We start from the raw sequence: 26,667 nt of genomic DNA on the forward strand, positions 1-26,667 counted from the left end.
CAGAATTTCAACTCTGAAGTGGGAATAGTTATGAATAACAAGATTTTTTACCGAATTATTCATTCACTTCACTTAACACGTACACACAAACTCACACACACAAACATTCACACCCACTACATAGCAATGCTGGAAAGAATAAACACAGTGTCCCACAGTGTGTTCACATTGGCCCGAATTCACGAAGGTGGTACAAATGAAACCATGGTTTAAATCATGGACAAAAACCATGGAGCGCCAAGTGTCGCATAGAATATTTCGTTACGAAATCAGTCATTTGGTCGATGAAATGATTATTTTGTAACGAAATGACAACATTTTGTAATTAAATGAACATTTCGTCCACGAAATGATCATTTCGTTAACGAAACGGTCATTTTGTCTACGAAACGACCAATTTTGTAACGAAATATTCCGTGCGACACTTGGCGCTCCGTGGTTTTGTCCATGGTTTAAACCATGGTTTCATTTGTACCACCTTCGTGAATTCAGGCCAATGTGTTCACATGGTCGACTTTGTGAAAACGCTCGAATTTAACAGTGTGAAGAAGATTTCACAACGTGGTGTGGTTTTTCACAGAGAGTTCACATAATAATAATGTTTCACACTGTGAATTGATGCATACTGTGTTCACAGTGTGCTCACACTGTGTTTCACATTGTGTTTCACACTGTGGGACACTGTGTTCTTTCCAGCAGGGGGCTTCTTCTTCTTTCTTTCTTTTTCTTCTTCTTCTTCTTCTTCTTCTTCTTCTTCTTCTTCTTCTTCTTCTTCCTGTACTGTGTAGAACCTCCTGAGAGTATACTCGCACACGTACAAACATGATAGTATCGTTGTCATAGACTTTGCTGAATTAACTTTTTAGCTAACATAATGAGATTCCTCGTTCATCAGTCATCACTTTTCTTCACAGTAATTCAATCCAAAATGTTGTATTCCACTAGATGAATTCACTTATCTAACTAAAATGCACATACCTCAGGAGAACGATAGCTTACATTACAACAAATTACTACAGGTGAAATATTTCATTTGTAATACATTCTGTACGATTGAAATGACATGCATGCATCTACTTCAATAGTCCAAAATCCCTTCTATAGCTCACGGGTCAGTGAGGCATCACAGACCAGATACATGGAATGCTTTACCCGAATCCCTGAAAGCACGGACATCACTGTTTTCATTTAAAGCTAGCATAAGGAAGTATATTTCAACGAATTCACTTAGTAAAATATAGTTATTATAATCAATATAATTTTACATATTTTTGGTCTGATTTGTCAGTATTATTGTATTGATATATTGACGAATAATCAGATATCATTTTTTTTTTGTTTTTTAATTTTTTTTCCCTCACTGGGATATTTATTATTCTCTTTCATCTATACACATATTACAACATATTTCAAATAACATCATGCTTTTTTTTTTCGAATTCAATACAATATACATCAAGAAAAAAGGTGTCTAAAAAGACACCATTTTTTCTGAAACACTTGCAACTTATGATTATTTCTTGCGATAAATTTCTCTCTATCATAATATTCCCTTATACTATATTTACATAAATCAAAACGAGGTATTATTTTTCTTATTTTACAAACATAAATTTCATATCTCACAAGCATGGTAATACAATTCAATGCCGAATTGTTAATACCCCCAAAACCAAATAATTTATTTTCCGTCGTAAATGTTATTTCTAACCCCGTGTTAATATTAATCCATTCTCTTACTTCAACCCACAATCTATCAACATATTGACACTCACTAAAAAATGTATTAAAGTCTCAACATTCACATTACAGAATGAACATTCACTTCTTTCAACCAATCCAATTCTATTCAACATCTTATTTGTATATAAAATTCTATTAACTATTTTAAACTGAAACCATCGTAAACTAACATCTTCCGTGCTCTTAAACGGGGCCAACGAAAAAGATTGCCATTTCTTTTCTTCAAGTTGAATCAATTGTCGCCATCTTAAAAATCCTTTACATTGATATACATTATTTCTATTCTTTAACAAAACAGCATAAATATGTGAACATCCTTTAGAATGTTTTATAACCAATTGTAAAATATCAGGTATAATTGGTTGACCAAACTTTTCCATATTATTCATACTTCTATCACAACCTGCTTTTTTAACCGCATGACATATTCCAAAATAATCTAAAAAATTAACGTCAACATCATATTTCCTCTTAAAGGCAGTAAATGATAATACATTTCCTTCTTCATCTAACAAATCATTAACAAAACGAATTCCATTTTGATACCACTTCCGTTTAAAAACCGACGCATTTCCTATAGTAATCTTATTATTTTTCCACAAAGGTTGACACTGAAAATTATTACAATAAACCGAAAGTAATTCGCCGTAAGCTGTGAATACTTCTTTCCAAAAGGGATTACACGTATGTGAGGCTTGTTCAAAGAAAAAAATCATTTCCGAGACTCATGTCTAATTGATGGGTACGGGGCAAAAATATACTCAATAATTTTTCTGACCATTTATCCGTTGTAAATAACAATCGCCTAATCCATGATATTTTCAGTGCTGTAACCTGTGTGTAAATATTTATCATTTTCACTCCACCTTGTGCGTATGTCTGAGACATTTGAATTCTGTTCATTTTATCCGGTTTCCTTTCCCATATAAAACTATAAAACATATCATTTATCTCATTCAAAAAATTACCTTTAGGACTTGGCAAAGACAAAAACAAATAATTCAATTTTGATAACAACAGTGACTTAATAACTACAATTCTACCAAGCACTGTTAAAGAGCGTTTACGCCAAGAGTTCATTTGTTTCCTAATCACTTCCATTTTGTCATAATAATTATACTGAACAGTTCTCTCTAAATCAACAAAAAATGTATACCCAGATACTTAAAACCTCCTTCATACACCCAATGAAAATTCCTTTCAGGCAACATTCTATCTTCTTTATTCTTACATTTCCCTATCCATATTACTTTTGTTTTATTTTCATTGATTTTTAAACCAGATATATTTGCAAATCTATCTACAATATTCATTGCTATAAATAAATCCTTCTCTGTACCATTTAATGTCAACAGTGTATCATCCGCATATTGAACTATTCTATGAAACATATTATCTATTTTTATCCCTTCAAATGAATTAGGTCCAGAAATCATCAAATTTAATATTTCACTGCACAACAAAAATATATATGGAGAAAGAGGGTCGCCTTGCCTGCAACCTCTTTCTATCTTAAATCTCTCAGTAAAAAAACCATTAATCTGAGCAGACGAAAAAGCATCAGCATATAAAATATTTATCCAAGAAATTATTGAGGGACCGAAATTGAAAAATGACATCACTTTTGTTATAAACTCATGAGAGATTGAATCGAAAGCTTTTTCAAAATCAATCAATAATAATAATGCTGGAATATCTTTGACATCTGTATACAAAATCAAATCATATAAACGGCGAATATTCTCTCCAATAAATCTACCTGATAAAAACCCTTTCTGGTTTTCACTTATCACAAAAGACAAAACCTTCTTAATTCGATTCGCAATACATCCCGATGCTAATTTATAAACTACATTCAACAAAGAAATTGGTCGCCAATTTTTCAAATAATACTTATCTTTATCTTCTTTAGGAATCAAAGTTAAAACACCCAATTTTTGAGAAAAGGACATATTTTCCTCTGTATATGCATAATTCAATGATCTCAACACTAAAAACCTCAAATCTTCCCAAAATACTCTAAAAAATTCTACAGTAAATCCATCCATTCCAGGTGACTTATTATTTTTCATATTTTTCAACATTTGATCCAATTCTTCTATTTGCAAAGGGCCTTCTAAAGACAATCTAAGTGCTTCGTTTAACCTTGGAATATCTTGACCTTCTAAAATTTCTTGTAAATCCATATCTTCAACATTTTGCTTCTTGTATAATAAACTATAAAAATTTGCTACTTCCTCTAATATTTCCTGTTGCTGATTTAATATCTTTCCATTTTTATCCACCAATTGTAAAATTTGCTTATCTATAACATTACTCTTTTCCAAATTCAAAAAATATGTTGAAGGCTTTTCACCAAATTCCATCCATTTAATTTTCGATCTAAAACATATACTATTCACTTTTTCCTGTCTAATTTTATCCAAACATTCTCTCTTTTCTTTTAATTCCTCTAAAATAAATTCTTCATCTTGTTGTATTAACAACAATCCTTCCAACTCAATTATATCTTTTTCTAATTGCTTTTCCTTATTCTTTTCCATTTTTTTCTTATAACTCATATAACTTATTGTTTCACCTCTTATCAACATTAATAATGTATCAAAAAATAATTGATCATTAATAACAAATTGACAATCTCTACAATCATAAGAAATATCATTTATCGCATAAAATTTAACTGTTTGTGTAATCAATTCTTTTATCTTTTCAATATACACATCATCTTTCAATAATGTATTATTAAATTTCCAATAACTCGGCCCCCTACAATATCCTAAATTCAAACTTAATGTAATCAAAGAATGATCCGTCCTAAAACCTGACATTATATCTACCTTATCAACCAATGTTAATGCTTTCTTAGATATCAAATAAAAATCTAATCTAGCTAATTTCAAAGGATTATTTTGACGCCATGTAAACTGTTTCTCTGTAGAATGTTGTATTCTCCACGGATCTACCAACTCCAAATCACATTTCATTTCATCCACTTTCTTCTTTGCTCTAGGGTTATTTAACCGTACATAATTATATGTGTCCAAATCAAAATTTTGTACCAAATTCCAATCTCCACAAAGTATAACTAACGAATTTTCTCTTTTAAGTATAAGCTTCTGAATATTTTCATAAAACCCCGGGGAGTCTGTATTTGGCCCATAAATATTAACCAAAGAAAATTAATTTTCACATAACTTCATATCTAAAATCAACCAATTACCTTTATCATCTGTTTCATATCCTTTTATATCTATAGTGATATCTTCACGAAATAATATCGCTACGCCCCTTGAATTTGATGTGCCAAAACTAAAAAAACAATCACTGCCCCACTCTCTTCTTAAATTTTCTTCTTCTAAGGCATTGAAATGAGTATCCTGTAAACAACATATATGAAATTTACTCACTTTCAAAAAATAAAAAACCTCGTTCCTTTTTTTCCGATTGCCCAAACCACGACAATTCATCGAAATAATATCAATCTTATTCATATTTACAAAAGAATTCTAATATACCCATTTTGCCCTTGATAAAACATCTAATGCATTCCCTCCCATCTTTCTTCCACTACAGCATAATATTGCCCCAAAACAAACAAACAAACAAACAAACAAACAAACAAACAAACAAACAAAAACTACCTTTTGTGAGAGGCAAACCTGAGCTACATTTACCACATTTCCAATGAGACCATCAGCCAAGTCAAACCATACTTATGCTGACGGTCTCCTGCCTCCTTGTTGAATCAAAATGTACTACCCCTTTTGTATATAATATATGCAACCATAAATGATTTATAATGATTATGTTAGAGTATAGACTGCACTTTTGTACTGCTCCTTTGTCATTTGTTAATGTTTTATTTAAAGTTTTCAAAACCATGTGATTTTATTTCGATTTCATTTGAGAAGCATAATGAATGTGGAAGAACAGAGGAACTTCAGTTACAAATATGTTTACATCTTGAATTGAATGGCAATATCAAATTGAGCGTAACCAATAAACAATTACTTACAAAGACATACAAGGATCGATGAACATTCCATGTAGACGGATAGACCAAAGTTATGCAACAATAGCATTTCTTAGTATGTCCCTGCCGTTATTCAGCAGTTGTATAATTATACATCAAACATTGTAATCAGACATGTGATAGATGGAAAACATAAAAGTACAATTGAAAACATTATACATAAAAACTTTGCTCAGTGTATGGTTAAACAAAGCATTCAAGAAATTTTAACAAAAGTTAATTGCAAAATTTATTCCACATTATTTTGATTTTCTATTTTGTTTAGAAAATGCAATAAAAGACTTAAAAAAAACCCCCCCACACACACACAAACAAAAGACAAAACCCGAAATCTGCTTCCGTCTAAATGATTTCCCTCCAAACATGATTATGCAATAATTCTGTGCAATGTCATCGACAAGGTAAAGAGAAAAGTTCATGGTTTGCAGTTTGGCCACATATGCTTGTTGTTGTTATTGAAAGAAAAATTACAGTAAAATCAAATAATATGATCAAGAGGACAAACACACACACACACACACACACACACACACACACACGACCCATCAACAACACACAGTATAGCATTACTATAACAATAAACATATCGTTATCGTAAATATTACGTGTTATTTCTTGAATAGATTCATCTTAGTTCGCTTCTTTTAGGGCTTCTGCTACCAGTCGGAGTAGCATTTCGTGTAATTCGCCACCAGACCACAACATATTTAATCATTCAAAGCTAGGGCCTACCGCTGATAAACACTTACAAAACATACAAAAACACTAATGTTAGAATTTTATCGATGACTCCTATATCTTACCATGGACGTCGAATCTATTTTTAACTGAATCTGAGTAAAGGCATAGACACATGGACACAACATCACATCACTGTAATTTGATTAAACATGTTTGTAACTCTCCAAAACGAATGAAAGAATGATGGACAGACAAAAAAAAAAAGGAGATATCCCTGTGTTTCCCTATATATTACACATCTGATTTGTTTTGTACGTATTATTGCATATTTCGTAGCTGTTGAGTTTTTCTTATGTTTTGAGATTAATTTCATTATGTATAGTAAAGCATTTTGTCTGTGTTTGTATTTCATTTGTTCTGATAATTTATTGTATTTGATTATTGTATGGTTGTATTATGTACATGTATACTGTTCATGCTGGTTATGTAAGAGCGCCATGGGCATCATTCTTGATGAACTTGAACAGTGCGTTATAAGAGGCCACTATTATCTTTTTATTTCCCTCCACTTCTAAGCTATTTTCTCAGGGCCAGCAAGCTAATGGCGGGAAATCACATGGCTATACGTTGAGGAAGCTCCCGAAGCCTGAGGTATGCACGTCTATTTAACCCTCTTCCTCCCAGACAACGCCATCTATCGCAATGTTATACTGAACACTCAGCACACCCATATCCAGTGAGTTAAGGCAGACTTCCATTGACCTCCCCCTTGTGTATTGAGCCCTCATTCCTCCTTCTAGAGACCAGTCGCATCATCTTCTGAACTTCTCCCGCCCGGCTGGTGACGCCAAAGATGTCCTCATGGTAACGATTCGTGTCCTATCAGATCAGATGAAGGACATGAATCAATCAAAATGACTTCGTTGAACAATTTTGGCAAGAATAGTAGCGAAAAATTGATACTATTACTTTTATGAGTGGTGTTTCTTCTTCATCTTCTTGTGCAAGTGTGATGTTAATAAAGTACCATTTTGAAAAGTCAAAATTCTTTATTTTCATCATCATCTTCTTCTTCTCCTTCTTTTTCTCCTCCTCCTCCTCCTCCTCCTCCTTCTTCTTCTTCTTCTATCTTCTTCTCCTTCTTTTACTTTTTTTTTGGCCTGCTTTTCAACATAGGGGCTTAATGATTAGAATTACAAATATCGGCAAAGTCATTATTATCATTGTTGTTATTGTTTTCGTTATCAAGATAAAAATCACTGTTTTCGGGATAATCATTGTTGTAAAACATTATCATTATCATGGTTCTGTACCCGGAGGAGCATTTTTCAGTCTTAGCAGTCTTTCTCCAGATGGTACGTGTATCCATTATGCTACTGGAAAACTCTTAAACAGGGACAAAATGGGAACATCTTTTTTACACCCCGAAACTTTTGGATTGAGCAGTTATCCTTCTTCGAGTTATGACTGTCCAGATATCGCGTTGGAAGCAATACTACCTCCCGGCGTCTGTGAATCGTCTCCAGCAGAGAAAACTGCAAAATAGGGGAGCTGTTTACTTAAAGGGATTGTGTAGTATTGGTTGATATGAGGGTATAAGCTTTTAACTTTTCGCGAGAAACTAAGAAACCACTGACATGTTACAGAGCATACAATTCTCAAAAGGAAACCAAAGTTGATTTGTTGCAAAAAGGCTTTCAAAGGCCGTAATATTGAAAAATAAATAAATCAATGAATAAAAAAAAGCAATCCTAATAAGAATTGGGTCTCACCTTTTATTAGGACCCCTTTTGTTTTGGATATATCTAAGTATTAGGCATCTGACCGTTCTTTAAACAGATAGGTGTGATATCTTTTCTAACTCCTTTCCAAATTTCAGAACCTTCTACGACTTTCAAGTCAAAACTGGTTGGTTTCTACAAATCTTATTCTTGTGGTGAATAAGAATTGATGACAACGAAATAAGGATAGCGACCTTGATTTGCATTGCTTTTTGTCTAATCGTCAACAGTTTCTTCTGACTGACACCAGTTACACGTCGAAGTTAGATATCTCTATCTGATTACCAACTTTGCTGTCTCATAATTATGATTATGTATTATTTGTTGCCTTTTTCTTTAAAGATGATGATAGGAGGACAAATTTGTTATCGTAGGGAGGCTAAGAGCTTGGAAAGTATACGAAAATGAAGAGTCGTTTTTTTCTCGACTAATCAAGCTTGCCTGAAGTAGCAGACGACGAATGTATTCATATTACCTTCATTCCACCGATGAAGTCTCGCGCCTCTGTCGGTGTCATACCGCCCTCTTCGGCGAGGATGCTCTCAAGTGTGGCGCAGACGTCTGCAGCCATCGACACGTCACCGCAGACGTAATGTCCGTTATCACGGCAAACGATCTGGTAAACGAGCTCAGCGTGATTGGATATGACATCCTGAATGTACACCTGCGTGGTGGAATGATATGAATGTTCCTGATAATCGATTGAAGAGATATGAGAGTTGACTCGATGTGTTTTGAAGGCTGTATGTGAAGGACAAATTATTCACATTACTTGAAGAAATTATTTTTACAGTGCCATCAGCAGGTAATTTTTTCCTTGGGAGTGGGTAGTTTCAAAGACATCGCAGGGGGCGGGGTGCTGGCCGATAAATGTAACGGATCTAATTCTGTTTGCTCGTTCGTTTGTGCAACATGCGGTTTCCTCATAAATTGACATGACATGACTAAACAAATTAGTTCGCTGCCGAAAATCCACCCTCAAAATTTTGATTCATCACTATGATTGTCACGTCAAAATGCAACAACCCTTTTCTTTAATGCTAATAAGCAGGCGAAATCATTTTGGAGATTGCGATTTACCAAACATTCTCACAAGGTGAAGGAAAATTCTGTCAGGTATTACAATATGATACATTAATATTAAAGGGATGGTACAGTATTGGTGGAGATGAGAATTGGACTTTTAACTTTTTCGAGATACCAAGAAAACACTTATGATATAGTACAGAGCATACCATTTTAAGAGGAATTCAAAGTTTATTTGATGAAAATCGGGTTTGGAAAAAGTGAAACATCCAAAAACAAAGTAAAACAAAGCAATGGTAATAAAGTGTGGGTCCCACACTTTAATAGAATCGCTCTTGTTTGGATATCTCAGCCATTTCAAAACCAGTTTTCATCAAATAAACGTTGAATTCCTCATAGAATTACTTGCTCTTTCATATTTCATAAGAGGTTTCTCATTATCTCACCTAAAAATGTTAGAAACCTGAAATTAGGTCTCAACCAAAACTGTACGTTCCCTTTAAAGGACAAGTTCACCTTCATAAACATAAGGATTGAGAGAATGTAGCAATATTAGTAGAACACATCATTGAAAGTTTGAGGAAAATAGGACAATCCGTTAAAAAGTTATGAATTTTTGAAGTTTTTGTGCAATTTCCTTCATCGGACGGTCTTGCCTTATTTGACCAAGCTTGTCATGTCTGACACTGACCTTATAATCGACCAACACGAGTTGGATTCATAAAACTGCAATCCAATGAACTTCGGTGAATGGCCGGAAGCAAACAACAACAACAACAACAACAACCTCAATGACAACTTTGCGTTCCACAAGTGATAGATGACAAAAGAAAAAAAAAATCTCTTATTGAACGGGGGTATGAGACAAACAGGGTGCAAACAGCGCGCACCACATTGGCTATTGTCGACGGTTGAAATTTCAAAAGTTACCATACTTAAAGGACAAGTTCACCTTCATAAACATAAGGAGTTAGAGAATGCAGCAATATTAGTAGAACACATCATTGAAAGTTTGAGGAAAATAGGACAATCCGTTAAAAAGTTATGAATTTTTGAAGTTTTTGTGCAATAACCGCTGGATGAGAAGACTACTGCAGTGTATAAATAACTTTAGATGTCACATGCGTACAACAATATAAAGAAAATATAAAGAGAATTTCACAAAATTTCATCTTTTGAAAAAAGTGCATATTCCCTTGACTCGTTACCGACATTATGCTATGGGTGATATTATTCCCCCTGTCTTTAGAATGAGGCAAGTCAAGCACTTTTTCATTATGCGAAAAAAGTGAAAATATGTTGAATTTTCTTTACATTTTCATTATACTGTTGTACGCATATGACTCACAAGCTGTGGTAGTCTCCTCATCCAGCGGTTCCAACACAACAATTTTAAAAATTCATAACTTTTGCATCGATTGTCCAATTTTCCTCAAACTTTCACTGATGTGTTCTACTAATATTGCTGCATTCTCTAACTCCTTATGTTTATGAAGGTGAACTTGTCCTTTAAGTATGGTAACTTTTGAAATTTCAACCGTCGACAATAGCCAATGTGGTGCGCGCTGTTTGCACCCTGTTTGTCTCATACCCCCGTTCAATAAGAGATTTTTTTTTCTTTTGTCATCTATCACTTGTGGAACGCAAAGTTGTCATTGAGGTTGTTGTTGTTGTTGTTGTTGTTTGCTTCCGGCCATTCACCGAAGTTCATTGGATTGCAGTTTTATGAATCCAACTCGTGTTGGTCGATTATAAGGTCAGTGTCAGACATGACAAGCTTGGTCAAATAAGGCAAGACCGTCCGATGAAGGAAATAAGCTCAGAGCTTAATTTGCCATCGGACTCCATTTCCAGTCATAAGTCCAGTCAGTGCCGGATAAGTCCGAGTCCGATAAGTCCGATAAGTGTCGAATCAGTTCGATATTAAAAGTGTCGAGTCAGTCCGATAAGTGTCGATTCAGTCCGATAAGTATCGAGTCAGTCCGATAAGTATCGAGTCAGTCCGATAAGTGTCATGTCAATTCAATGTGTAAGACTTGTGTTGTGCGACTGTCGCACGTGTCCTGTCTGGTGAGTTTCCGACGATTTAAAGTCATCTGACAAGTTAACTTTGTATTTCATTTATGTATGAACAAGAAATTCAGAAAAAAATCAAAATCAATCAATCAATCAATCAATCAATAAATCGATCAACCTTGAGTCCAGGTCCTACATGTTCTAGGACGCTTCTGAGGTTGGTATCATCTTCGGTGATCCTTGTTGCCAATTTTTCGAGCTTGTAGGATCAGATTTGATCCGGAACTTATCGGAGCATAAAAATTCAAGCATTTGGGGAATCAGATAACAAAGCCTCCGATGGTCAGCGTGATGGGCATTGATAGGGGCTTTACCTTTTCCTGGTTCGGCTCCCGCGAGTATGCTGTCAAGTTCTGCGAAATAGCGCCCTCTTTGACAGCTTCCTCTCTCTCACTCCTGTAGAGATCATCAACCTTTGACCTTCGGCAGCCGAAGATGAGCGTGACGTCACCAAAGGACTTGCCTTCGTCATCTGCTTCCGGTCTTGCCTGGTACAGCTCGATCTGTCTCTGCTGCCAAAAGGATCTGAACGGAGCGATGCCGGTCCCTGCACCTGCCAGAAGTATTGGCAGGGCCCGGTTCTCTGGCATACGGAAGGTTGGAGCTCTGATAAAAGCAAAACAATACTACGATGAGAGCAGCTGCGACTTACAAGGTGGAAAGTTTGGGATGCACAACCGTCTTCACTGATCATTGTGAAACATCCTGCTACATTTTGTTGACAATCCCAAGACTGTACAAGTTATCAAGCATCGTTGCACACTCCATTTTCGACAATTTTTTTCGGCATTTGATATTTAGTATCTATTGAACTTAAGTTCACTCTATTCTCCTCGATTTCAATGCTATGCTGATTTTGTGTAATCATGTGTATTCAAATGTTTACTTGCTATAGCATTTTTTTGTTGGAAACTAAATGAAAGGTAAAAATCATGCGTCGTGTGGTTTCATTCTGCCAGAGTGTGACGGCCTCCCAAGAAATGAATTCTAGTATTGACTCTCCCAATTCACTGGGGAAAGTGTTATAAAGTTCCAAGATTTGGGGGCATGCTTATCTGTTATCGAATGCGAAATATAAGGGGGTTATCTTAGACAAAAAAAAAAGAAGAGATACTTTCAGATGAGGATGTAGCGCCTCCTACTAGATGAGAAAAGAGCTCACCGACGGATGAAACACGGAACAATTTCGTCGATCGAAAGCCTGTTGAGCCACGTGGAGCACACACCGTGATGGATTGGTCCAGAATCACCTAAACAATTCAAATGGGCAAGTCTAGATAATGGCGTAGTCATGATTGCATTGAACAGTATAATATTTGACATACAGTCTAAGTACGTTAGAGAAGGCAGAAACCAAAACCTCGCTAAAGGTAGAGCCGCCTTAAAAAAACCAAAAACAAATAAGTGACACACACCCTGTCATTCGAAACAAAGTGAGGAGAAGGTCAATGGTGGCGACAAAGTTGGCAAAAGAAATGTTTCAAAATTTTGCCAGAATAGCAAATATCAGGTGCAATCTACAACAGAGTGGTCTTAAGACACAAGAAATCATAATCACGTACAGTAAATGACCATTTGTTTTCTTACTTGAATAGATTCCAGCATCATCTGTCTAACTTTGATTTAGTTTGATTTTGATTAACTTTCCGATCATATCTCACCTTTAAGGTTTGTAATGTATCTAAACATATGCAGTTTTTAAAAAAAGCAATTTAGAGCATTCGATTACAGAAAAACTGTGGTAGAACATAAAAGACATGATACTACGGCATGCCGTCTCTATAGCCTCTTTTGCCTTTGTAGTTGTTTTTGTCACTTAAAAACAAACAAAAAACAAACAAAAAACAACAAAAACACACACACACACAAAACAGTGCGCATTCCAAGGAACAGAATCAATAATCTCACTCTTATTGTTCTTCGTAATGTTGATACAAACCTCTGACTCTATACTCGATCACGGCTACTGTGGCGTGGATCTCTCCAGGGTACATCTTGGGACTGGATGAGATGGAGTAGTAGCGTGGCTTCAGGATCGGCAGCTCGGTCAGTAGGAAGCTGGGGTTTACCTTCACTGAAGGGAACTCTTCAAAAACCTCGGGGAGATTCGGGCTGCGTTCGTACTTCCACACCTCGTAGTCAACCCCACCCTGTATCGAAAAGGAAAACGAATGAAGTGCTGTCGGTTTCACACTGCATGTTTACCCTGATTTAATGACTTTTGTATTGACAAAGGACTGATGGCCTCGACTAGCTTGCTTGTTATTACTGGTTCTGTTTTCACCAACTTTTAATAATCTTTAACTTTTGATTATTTTATACCTGTTATCGATGTTACTGTCTGGTAAATAAATCTCTTCTTATTTTATTTCATTCTTCGTTTCATTTCACCTTTAGAATGCCTAAATATGTAACCAACTTTTATGTAAACCTTTCTGCTTTGCATATTTCATCTTTCACTCCTCATTAATTTTCTCATTTATGTCCACATTATGTTTTTGTGAAATCATATAGGGGCCTATCAATCCGTGGGAATGATTCGACTTGCAACACAGTTTTGTTACTTGCTTTCAAGGCCATGCTCGTTCGAAACGAGTGTTTTCCACGGAGTTTACAGACTCTGACAAAATAAGAACAAATTCTTCATCCCAAACCAAAATTAAGTGATGCAAATGCTATGACGAATTTTATCAGTTAATATGGGTTTGAAATTATTGTGTGTTGTGTATATGCACTTAAGTTTGATAATCTAATCGATGTAACAATTACACTAAAAGAAATGGCGTTATATTCAATGACCAACACATTCTTGTTAACGGGTAGACCATAGAGATGTGTGTGTGCACGAAAGTTTAGACCTATCCGACCTTGCAGGGCACCCGCCATTACTGCAGTGTCCCAGCTGCGCACGCGTATTGCTGAATGTATGGTATATACACTGCGGCGGGCGCGAGCCGGTCGACATAAAACATATATCGTGCATTCGCCATACGCGTGCGCGCATTGGACACTGCAGTGATGGTGGGTTTTGCTGCCGGACCGGATTGGTCTTTTGAGCTGTCTTCATTCCCTACCTCACCAAGGAGCTTCAGGGTTCTCGCCTCTTGTTCGTCGGAGGCTTGGGATGCAAGGAGCAGCAGAAAGCCTGGTGTCGGAGGACTAGTGATGTCCAGGTAGTTAGTGAGTGCCCCTTTAAGTGAGCCTTGGGGAAGGCACTCTGCCGGAACCCATCTCTGCACTAAATGTACAAATTAGATACACCACTCTTCGTGCGATATATCTAACATGGTGTGCTGCAACATATTGGGACTATTCTACACATTCGTATACCATAGATCTTAGCCGGGTTCTTGACCTAAATAATGCATACAGGAGAACAGCCGTATACATAATTCTTTTAGCTACAGATAGCCAATGCAGACGATTCAACACGGGCGTAATTAGATCCCTATACCCTTTGCTCGTTCCACTAGTCCACTTGGACAATCTGCAGTTTTCCTGTTCTCTTTCATGGAGCCCATAAAGAAAACAAAAACAAACCTTGCATGATCTAGACGATTTCTAGTCTGGACGAAACAAATTCAGTAGTCCAGCTATTTACTGGACTTAAAAAAATATTTGTGCAACTTTTTAAGAGCAGCACTTTTTTGACATGATCTTTAAGTTTTAGCTGTTGATCCATGTGAATTGCTTGCAAAGTCTTTAAAGAGATTGTCGCAGCTTATGATAATTTCAAACCTCTCTTTGAAACGGCCCTTGAGATGGTAGGCAAGGTATAAATATGAAGAGTTGATGAAATATGATGTTGATTTAGAACTATAGCTACTGGTACAAACTTCACTGTCCGCGCTCTTTTGCACCAACGACGCTTACCGTCAGCGGTTTGCACGTGCTGCTGGACTTCAACGGTCACCACAGTGTCATGAGGGAGCTCCCCCGTGACGAACTGCAGCGTCCGCCGGACCAGCTCCTCCTCGTTGGGCGGGAAGATGCCCATGTGATCTCCTGGCTTGTAGGATAGCTCCGGTGCGCCCTGCGTGTCGAGACGGACGCAGATTGTCGATCGGCTGCGGGTGAACAAAGGTCGTCACATACCCGAATGGCCTCATTTGCATACGGCACATGAACACAATGGAATTTGATAATTTCCACCGTTTTCGCTTTCATTACTATAAATTCCCTTTACTTGTAATTACATTATGCAATGTGCCACATTTATGGAATGTATAATAAGAGTAACTCTACGTTCCTTACACACATTATGCACAATTATGAATTGACATAAAATAAGAGGCACTATTATGTATGCATAAGCATTGATTCTTTGAAGAAAATGCAGTTATAAATCTATATGTTTAAAGGCACAAATAGAATGGGGCTATATAGTTTACATGGACATATAGAACACAAGAAAATACATGCAATTAGTGTATTTGTGTGTATTCGTGTGTATAGATATAGCATTATTAACTATCAAGAAACATTAAGACATAAATGTAGATAATTACAGTATATCTTAAGTTTGGAATGCGTTACAATCACACCTTGAGTGCTCGGCCTGTAGCTGTCTGCGCTCCGTGAGTAGAGACGACACCACCGGCCTGCCATGTAGGAGGGTGAGCCCCGCTGCCACACTCTCCGCTTCCAAGCTAGCCCCGCCTCCACGGGAGAGGCGAGTCTTCTCTGGGCTCCATGTGAAAGCTGTCGTGTTCAAGGCCGCGTTCGCTGCTTCCACGTTCAGACAATCTTCGACACAGAAAACCTCACAGGCGGCCTGATTGATACGGGGCATGCGTACAGCAAAATTTTCATCAACGATTTCAAGTATCATTTACTTAAATCATGAATCTCTCATAAGTGTAATTACAGACTTCAAAGCATTTTAATTTTGGTTCGACAATTTAATCACTTCATAATATCACGATCTCTTAGCTTAGAAGCCCACATTTTTATTGTGTGTGATGAGCAAGTATTAACCCTAACTAGGCCGGGCTATTTAGGTAGATGATAGAGCCGGAGGGGGGGGGGGGGGGGGGCTCCCAGGCCCCCCCTCCCTCCGGATCTCGGCCATCGACCGCGCGATCCCGACGAAAATTGGCACACGCATTGCCTATGATGTAATCTAAAGTACCATGAAGTTATTTTTTTCAAATATTATCATCTACACTAAATTATGCTAATTTATGCATAATGATGCATGAAACCAGACAATTTGGTATAAATCACTAGATAACGCTCAAAACAGGCACATTTTTTTTTGTGTAAATATTCTTTTTAGTGGCCTTTGCAAAATGTAAGAGAAAAAAATTGCGCAATCCGAAAAAATTTCCTTAGTATTTTATTGTTTTTTAATTTCTTATGTATTTCTTTGTTTTTTTACTTTATGTTTTTCATTGTTTTTTCGATGAAATTTGTCCGTGACATTGTTCCGAACAGGAAAATGCGTTATTAATTGATTTTAATCGACAAAACCCCCAAATAATCATGCATTTATGAAATTTGCCTGTAAACAAAGTTTGCATTGAAATTGTACACAAATTCACGTTTTTGAGCAATCTTTGATCTGACACGCACGTGCATATTTATGCGCAACTTCGGAACCGCGCACCCGGGCATCGCAAATTTGGTGTCAAAAGATGCGGGAGACTCGAAAGAAAAAAGTCATGAAACGTCGCGGCGATAGCTTCTCGCGATAGCGATACATCGCGCAAAACGTCGGGGGGGGGGGGGGGGGGCCTCGGAGGCCCCCCCCCCCCCGGCCTAGTTAGGGTTAAATTTCAGTCTGGGAGCACTGTGGCACTGAATAAGGATATGTAAAGTATGAAACATAAAACTTCGCTCGAGTTACGTTTTCCTTCGAGTAATAAACATAACAAACCAAAAAACGCCAGGATACAAGAACAGAAAAAGGACGATTTTTAAAATGTTTTACTTACGAATGGCGGAATATTGTTCTGTTCAACAGTAATGTTGGATTTCGTGTCGGATTCAGATCATTTTTTCGCGCTTCTGAATATCATGGAAACTTGCGGAACACACACACACACACAAAATACCAAGCGACAGATGTGACCTTTCACCTTAAAGTCATCTTGTTACATTTCACCTTAAAGACAACTTGCGACCCTTCACCTTAAAGTCATCTTGTGATCTTTCACTGTAGAGACATCTTGTGACAATTAACCTTAATGTCATGTTATGACCTTTCATCTTAAGGTCATCTTTTGACCTTTCACCTTAAAGACATCTCGTAACCTTTCACCTTAAAGACGCCATGTGCCCACTGCCGGAAAGCTTCTTCCCTCCCGCTCAGCTCGTCGCCTTCTGCCATTAGAGCTATCCTCTCTCCGCCGAGGCTGGCGAGAACGCCATCTATCTTTCGGGCGTATGCGCAGAAATGCGGGTAGGCACGCGAGCCCAATCCGAAGACTGAATATCTGCGTGAATTTGATGAGTATTCCGAACTAAAGTAAAGACTTCCAAAAAAAAAAATTCCTCCAAAGTAAACACCCCCACACGCAATCCAACAAGCCAATCAGGCATGATATTCAACTTCATATCATTCATTGCAAGTTTAGAAATTTATATTCCTCCACTTAATTCAATAAGAAGATCTTACAAAGCCTAGAAATTATGATAAGAAAGATTTAATAAGGACAGCAATTTAGTTCTAAAATATTTCTTGAATTAAAAAAATAATCGTGTTTATTCAAGCGCACTGAATTACAGCAGGTTGCAAAGTGATTGGGAATTGATAAATGCTCCCTGAATTTTGTCCATAAACAAATTCAGTTCTGCTCATTTGTCATGCTAAAGATAAATATAAAAATTGAATACTGATAATTACGTAATATAAGTACTCCCGGTTGAAGTTACTACTTAATTTGTATTTCATCATTGGGATCTTATTCTCGTCCCGTGATTACGGCTAATTTGCAAAATTTGACAGAAGCCCATATACTACTGTGTTGTGAACTCTGAAATAGCAAACTTGCTTGAACCTCCTTTCAATCAAATTGCTCAAATATGAAATTAAAGAACAATTTGATTTGATAGTTCCGCTGCATTATATTTGAATTAGATTGTAAAGTATTTCCAGCAAAAAATCAAAGCTGTAGGTGCCTTTTAGCATTCATTCCGAGATTAAAGAAAAAAAAGGAAAAAGTATATTAAGATTAACTCGCGAATGTGACGGGTGCACGTCACGAGACCGACACCCACGAGTCATACAGCCCACAAGTTATACAGCTCACAAGTCATACAGCCCACGAGTCATACAGCTCACAAGTCATACAGCCCACCAGTTATACAGCCCACGAGTTCGACACTGAGTAAATAAAGCCCACGACTTCGACATCAAGTAAAATAAGCCCAGGAGTTATACGGCTCACGAGACCGACACTACGCACAAAAGGCTCATGAGACCGACAGTAAGCAATCAAAGCCCACGAGACCGACACTACACTTAAAAGGTCCACGAGACCGACGCTACGCATACAAGGCTCACGAGACCGACATTACGCAAAAGAGGTTCACGAGACCGACATTAAGCAAAGAAGGCCCACGAGACCGACAGGATGAACAGCGCCACCTATAGACCAATAAATTGTATAGTGTCCTGATAATAGCATAGGAAGATATGAGAGATGGAAAAGAAGAGTTGCAATCTCCGGCAGGGTGTGACCCCATCAGTTGCCCCCCCCCCCCCCCCCCCCCCCCGAAATGATCAGGATCTTTAATTGTGTTTGCATGGGTGTTTGTTTGTGAAAAAAATGAACAAAGTACAGTAAAATTGTGTAACAAATCTTTCCACAGTAAACCTGCGAGGGTGTTGAATTGAATAGTATTAATTAAAAATAAAAAAATAACGTAATCGTCTATTAAGGTACCGTAAGGGATTCGGGAAAAATTAGATGCATCCAGGAAAACAGCTATTGTATTTCACGAAAAAATGTACTGTTTGGAGGAGAATAACACAAGCCACAAATTGAGGTGAATCCCTGCGATATAAAACGTTTTAATCAGTAGCATTACACTATAGTTACAGAGAAAATTACAAATAGATCTTACTGCAAAACTTCCAAGCAGGAGGGTAGAATATCTAAACTAGAGTAAGTACAAAAATGTAACTAGTGAATCGGGAAAGAGAAGAGGTAAAAATTATATCCTCTCCATCTTCTAGCTAAAACCTGGGAAAGCCTATTAAAATAGCACGATGGCATTATCAAAGCTCTAAAATTAATCCATACATCGTTCTTGCCCTCTTTTTAATTCATTTGTGGGGTTGGTTTTTTTGTGTCTTTTTTTTGGGGGGGGGATGAAGAATACTAATTCTTCTATTTTTTTTTGGAGGGGGGCATGAAGAATACAATTCTATTTTTCTACTTGATAACAATGTCGCTCCCTGACACACTTGCCCCCCCCAGAAGTATGTAGAAATACATGCTTGATGTCGTTCATAATTATGTAGATGGTCACCATCTTTCAATTGATAGCATGACGAAATTACAACCGCCTGTATGTTATTTTTCCGTTCATGGAACACCCTGTATAGGTGATTGACATGTAGATGGCGCTGTTTATCCTGTCGATCTCGTGGGCCTTCTTTGCCTACTGTCGGTCTCGTGGGCTTTCTTTGCTTGGTGTCGGTCTCGTGAGCCTTTTTAGCTTAGTGTCGGTCTCGTGGGCCTTTTTTGCCTTCTGTCGGTCTCGTGGGCTTTCTTTGCTTAGTGTCGGTCTCATGAGCCTTTATTGCTTAGTGTCGGTCTCGTGGGCTATGTTTGCTTAGTGTCGGTCTCATGAGCCTTTTGTGCGTAGTGTCGAACTCATGGGCTGTATGACTCCTGAGCCGTATAACTCGTGGGCTGTATGACTCATGGACCTATTGTTGATGTCGGTCTCGTGGACCGTATGACTCGTGGGTGTCGGTCTCGTGGGATGCCCCCAATGTGACTACCCTCAATCTCCCCGTTTCGTGAAATTGATAAAAATTCTATAAACTTTTTTTTAAATTATTTGTTCAGTGCTGATGAAATGTTTATCTTTGTTTTAATTGCTGTGTTTGTGATTCGCTTGCTTATTTGTGTATTTTGGGTTTGTTTGTTTGTTCATTTGTTTGTTCATTTCCATCTGAGAAGATGGCTGGATAACCCATATTCAGCTATATGTTAAGCTGGTCTTCCATGGGGTCCAGTTGGATGTGAGGTGGGACCACTTCACCGGGTTAAACACCCTGCTCTTTGTGATGAATGAATGAAGCGGAATCATTTACGTGCATGAGTTGTTACTCTTCATACACGGGGCCTCCATTCTATGTCCTATCCGAGGGACAGAGTGTTTTGCCTCTTGCTATATAGAGGGGACTGTATGCTTACACACAACATTGCTCAGTCCAGACTCGGGTTCGAACCCGGGCCCTTAGGATCGTGAGGCAGACGCGCTACCGACTGAGCCAACTCACCGCCCACCTTTTTTTTCACCTGTTTTTCATCATAGTGTACCATGCGAATTATGAAAAAGAGAAAGCTTTTCTTCTGTTTAATACAATTCAGAAGTATATAAAAAATTCACGGCTTTTAACTTTTGATGAAAATAAATATTCATAACTTCACAGACATATACGCATGTGAACGTACCTGACATTGAAGAGCTTCCTACAACTCTGAAGTAGGCTGGAAGGGGAGGTAACTTGGGGTATCGGTCCAGAATGCTCATCGAGGCGGATTGATCGGATACTATCAAGCATGAATACAATGAACCTTATTATGTGAGGAGAGTGCTTCCTGTACAGTGAACTTATTTCTGTGCCAGTGAGCAAATGTGCACTAATTTCACACACATAGCTATGGACAAGAGATTATTGTGGCACATAGAGAGCCAATAGGGTAGGGATTGGTGGATATTACTACTTTTTTCACTCCAGTTTAAGATGGCAACTTCCTTCTTAAATCTCTGCATGCCACACTAACTTCCTCTTCATTGGTTTGTGTGTGGAATTTGTTCACATTTGACTAATTGCCACAGAAAGGCTTGAAACAGCGGCCTGTATTGACTGGTGTAAATTACCCAACACAAAAGGCAGTATGTGGGTTTAACACAACATCGTGCACTTTTATCATATATACATGTTGACCTCCATGTAACTACGTATATATACTTACGAAGACACTCAGAAAGGAAATGCAAAATGAAGATATGAATCTCATGCTCAAAATACATGTACTGATATTAGCATATTCTCATATGTACAATGATTATGATAGACATCATAACTTTTGTTGTCGGAAATATGCATAATGTTTTCAGGAAAGGGTTAGTGTCTCTACTTCTATAGGACCGCCACATCTGTGTGTGTGCGTGTGTGTGTGTGTGTGTGTGTGTTTGTCTTTGCACAAATATATATGTAAATTTACAATGTGTAACAACTTATTAGGTATCCATTTATTCATCTCTTCAGTATTCTTTTCTCGGAGTAGCCCCATCATGCAGTGATTTAAACATACACAGTTATTCTTGGGGGTCCTGCAACAAAATAACAAAGTATAATCAATTTCAATGAAATAAACACAGTAACAAATCAAGACCATCCTGTTGGAGGCCCGCAGCCCACTCAGCATTTTATAAACCATGGAAATGATATGTGTAAATAGTGCAAAATAAGTCTTTGATAATAATAATAATACACGAATTCATTACATCATTTGATATAAGAGGATACCCTGTACTCATAATATGTAGGAGTACTTTTATTACCTGCTTTGCCGGCGTATTTTACTCTCAAGATTCTGTTCTGAATCCCTGCAAAAGTTTAGCGAAAATAGAATGTGAGGATGAGGTTATTAAGTGGGGATTTTAATATAATTATTTCTTAACTTATAGTAATCCTTCATCCTGTCTTGAGCAACGCAGTCATCTTACATTTTCTTATCGAAATGCGAGTGTGCATTTGTGTGTGTGTGTGTGTGTGTGTGTGTGTGTGTGTGTTTCTCTTACAAACTGGCAGTGACACTTAGATGACAATGGTTCGGTGACGGGGACATTGACGGTGCTTCGGCGCTATTTTTCGAACAGGTGAGATCAAGGCCTACCACTGATTTCACCAAATAGTTTTCGTTCTATGTGCGATATAATACAATGAAAATTTATTTTTCGAGGAATGTTTTTTTTTTCAGAATACGAAGTAATCCGACATTGTTAAAGGACAAGTTCACCTTCATAAACATAAGGATTGAGAAAATGCAACAATATTAGTAGAACACATCAGTGAAAGTTTGAGGAAAATTGGACAATCGATGCAAAAGTTATGAATTTTTAAAATTTTTGTGTTGGAACCGCTGGATGAGGAGACTACTACAGCTTGTGAGTCATATGCGTACAACAGTATAAAGAAAATGTAAAAGAAAATTCAACATATTTTCACTTTTTTCGCATAATAAAAAAGCACTTGACTTGCCTCTTTCTATAGGCAGGGGGAATAATATTATCCATAACATTTGTCGGTAACGAGTCAGGGGAATGTGTACTTTTTTCAAAAGATGGAATTTCGTGAAATTCTCTTTATATTTTCCTTATATTGTTGTACGCATGTGACATCTAAGTTATTCATACACTGCAGTAGTCTTCTCATCCAGCGGGTACTGCACAAAAACTTCAAAAATTCATAACTTTTGAACGGATTGTCTGATTTTCCTCAAACTTTCAATGATGTGTTCTACTAATATTGCTACATTCTCTCAATCCTTATGTTTATGAAGGTGAACTTGTCCTTTAAATACGAAATTGGATTGAATGGCTCATCTGCATTATTGAAGGAATGATGAATTCTCCTTAAAGTATCATCACATATTTGAATAATACATATATTTGTTTTTTTTTTTTTTGATATCAGGTACCAAGTGGATTATGTATAATATAGGTTTTCCCGGCCAATTTCGCACTTTTGTCAGTCCATTTGATAAAAGGTTCATTCAATTTAGCGGAAATCCTCGTCACTGCACATTCTGTCATTCAAAATTGAAACTTGTTCGTTCAATTTAGCATTTCGATCAATGAAATTCGCACATGTGCCTTTCGAATTCGTAAAACGGGCATTCAAATTGGCACGTGCTCTTCAGTCATTCAAATTCGCCAGCACTGGCGGAAAATGGTATTTCAGTCATTCAATTTCGCGTATGGGCAGTCAAATTCCAAACATGTTCATTCAAATTGGCGTAATGTTATTTCTATTTTGAAAAGGTGAGAACCGTGATTTATACGTATTTAAATGTGAATTTTTATTTCATTTACACACTATAGTGTAAAGCTATCTTTGACCCTAAATAACTCATGTTTGTTGTTCTGTTTGCCCCTCTTCTTTCACAGAACTATACATGCACCAGTACCATAGATTCGCTTCACTTTCTTATGTCCAGTCGTGGCAGCACGAGTTAGATACATGCGTATCTCTCAAGAAGACAGGGAAAGAATCATAGAAGCATTTGAGGGTAATAACCTTGACAAATTGATGGCTAGAGCTGATCCAAGAACTTTATTCCTAATGATGATTAATGCAATATAGCACCCACCAAATGAAAATAATGAAACATGCAGATGAAAGAAATAATCACGATGTAAATTGAGACCTCCTCCCAATTAATGTCAAAACAAACTTAAGATTAATGCATCTGTGAATGAAATAGTGCTATCGAACAATATAAACACATACACATATTTTGAAAGAACTGTTGCAAAGGTGATATCATAACAAAGAATGAATACGAAAATATGAAATGTTCAGATGCTTGCAAACCATACATACATGATGAATGAAAATGGAAAAAAGGAATAAAAGCATAAACGTGTCTGCTAAATTGACTGCAGAAAATGCGAAATCTTATGCCCAAGAATGAATTCGAATGAACTAGCGCAGCGTATACGTGATCACTTGACTATATCATGCTAAATTGAATGAACGATTTGCGAAATGGTGCTTGTCTTACGAATTTGAACTGAAAAGTGCTGATTCGAATGATATTAAAGGTAATTTGAATGCTCCAAAATGAATTTGAATGAAAAGATCATAAAATTGAAATAGCGAACATGCCATCTAGGCTAAATTGTGCTAAATTGAATGCAGCAATTAGGAATTGGACTGAAAAAGGTGCGAAATTGGCCGGGGAAAACCTATATATAATCATTAGGCTGAAGTTAATAATACCCTATACTCTCTAGTTTTCTTTTGTGGCTACGAATCTTAGTCCAGCTTTCTAATTCTTCGAATACAGAGCGCTGCCTTTGAATTCATACCTAAATTCATTCGTTTTATCTGCGTTTTCATCTTTTCTTTCCCCTTTCCTGCTTTACTTTGAAATGAAACAGCTTTCTATTAACAGTTGATATAGAAACATGGTCAGTGCGAAATCAGACACACAAAAAGACGGATAAAAGAACATTCCAAGAAATGATGACATCGGTCACTTTCAAACATTATGCCAAAATGTTGAAGAAACATTTTGATGCCTTCACAAATTTTCTTCAACCATAGTATACCAAGGTTTTATTCTTTGTTTTGATGAAGCAGATTAAAAAGAACGAATTAAGAAAGAACTCATACTCCTTTCATCATGACAATCTTGAAATCTAACAATCTAGCAATTATTATTTTGTACAGGGAAAATGAAAATGAGAAAATGTTAATAATTGTTGAATCATTGATAGAGAGAAAGATTTAACTTTTAAAATCGACAAACCAATGGATAAAGTTTTGAGATCATTACCTCATTTGGTTAACCGTATAGTTTTTTTTGTGACTAATTACTGTTCAGCGAAAATAAAAACATTACACTTGAAAATTACAATTCGAAACTTTCACTTTTTGTCTGATTAAGATAAAACCTTCACCAGTGTTTACCATTCCGTCTGTTTCATGGTACTCAAATTATCAAAATAAATTGAATGCAGCGTGGAGTTTCTGTTTTTAGGAGATTACACTCCGGATGCATTCATACTGCAAAAATACTCGACCCGGAAGGAGTGACACCCACCCACTTGGTTTGCTTCCGGGGTCATCCCTACAGAGCTCGAGTAGAAAGTTTCCAAATTTCTGCAGAAGACAACAACGAAAGACGGCTTGTCAGATTCTAAAACACGATTGCGCACAAGCAACGTCACTATCCATCATCATGAGGTGATATATCATGATAAAGATCACTTCCTTTAAATTTGTAATTCATCATCATTAAAGGTTGACTCTAGAAAATAGAATGAAATCTGACAAACGGTATGGTGCAGACTCTGTCAACATCGGACTTGAGCATAAAAAAATAATGTGATTTCAAACCCTCTAGACGATATTATGAAGACTCCATTAACGACACTCATAACAGCCACATGTGCAAAAATTGAATGTGCCAATAACTTAGCAAAGATGACCTATAAAGGGGAGCTATACTAGGCTTCCATTTGCTAAATTAATGCATCGGCTTTCTGCTTTTGTTGGTGGTGAACATGACCGAGGTTGATGGAAACGATAAAAACTAGACTTAGAATTTGTCAACACTGACAAATTAGGTGATCCGATCTGTTTGGAAATCAATGATGTGAGTCCTGATCCAAATAGGCATGACCATACATGTTTTATCGGTGTTGAGGGGACATTGGCTGTGTGATGTTTGGATTCTCATTTAGAAAAGGGAGTCAGACCTGCCATCTTTGGTACCGAATTTCGTATACAGTAACGAAGATACAGAATGAAGTACAGTATATAATATGACCTTTGACCCCACTTTGCACACCCAAGATGACATCTGAGCAAAAAGTGGTTATTTTGTGAAATGATTCTTGTAACATGGTCTTTGCGTGTGCAAAGTGTGGAAAAAGATAGGACATGTATTCACCAAGATACAGGATGAAACATTTTTTAGCTTTGACCCTAATTTACATAACCAAGATGGTGTCCGATAAAGTAGCTGTTATTTTTTTTGAAATAATGTATGTGACATGAACTAAACATGTGCAAAATATGGGGGTAATAGGGAATGTCTTTCTTGAGTTATTGCAAAGAAAGTTGCAAAAAGAAAGAAATATGAAAAAAATACATCGAAGCTAAGCTTTAATTTTAGCAAAGTGTTATGACGTGATTTCGATGTCGTATGAGTAAACGAAGGGCACATAACGATAGCGCAAAGTCTCAGCTACAACATATTAAAATCTAGGAGAAACTCACCGAAGGGTCAGTGAGCTAGTGCTCAATAAAGACAATCATGTCAATTTTCACATCTAGAAAAATTCCCTCCCATAGAGATAACACGTCATTACGAAGATACAGAAAGAAGTACATATGACCTTTGA

General features: G+C 37.0%; 1 protein-coding gene across 1 annotated transcript in view; it reads right to left on the bottom strand.

The window, feature by feature from the left end:
• Positions 1 to 7,198: 7,198 nt before the first annotated feature.
• LOC139718763 (nitric oxide synthase 1-like) overlaps positions 7,199 to 26,667 on the bottom strand; it is a 41,451-nt gene continuing 21,982 nt past the window's right edge. Inside the window, 11 exon segments of the mRNA XM_071630228.1 lie at positions 7,199 to 7,336; positions 8,714 to 8,902; positions 11,655 to 11,946; positions 12,503 to 12,590; positions 13,280 to 13,490; positions 14,415 to 14,578; positions 15,208 to 15,407; positions 15,885 to 16,114; positions 17,603 to 17,777; positions 20,976 to 21,074; positions 25,362 to 25,420. Coding sequence (XP_071486329.1) covers positions 7,199 to 7,336; positions 8,714 to 8,902; positions 11,655 to 11,946; positions 12,503 to 12,590; positions 13,280 to 13,490; positions 14,415 to 14,578; positions 15,208 to 15,407; positions 15,885 to 16,114; positions 17,603 to 17,777; positions 20,976 to 21,074; positions 25,362 to 25,420 — 1,845 coding nt within the window.

Source organism: Diadema antillarum, unplaced genomic scaffold (genome assembly GCF_040938485.1).
Source record: "Diadema antillarum isolate AM-2024a unplaced genomic scaffold, OU_Dant_1.0 scf00000099, whole genome shotgun sequence".
Lineage (NCBI taxonomy): Eukaryota > Metazoa > Echinodermata > Echinoidea > Diadematoida > Diadematidae > Diadema > Diadema antillarum.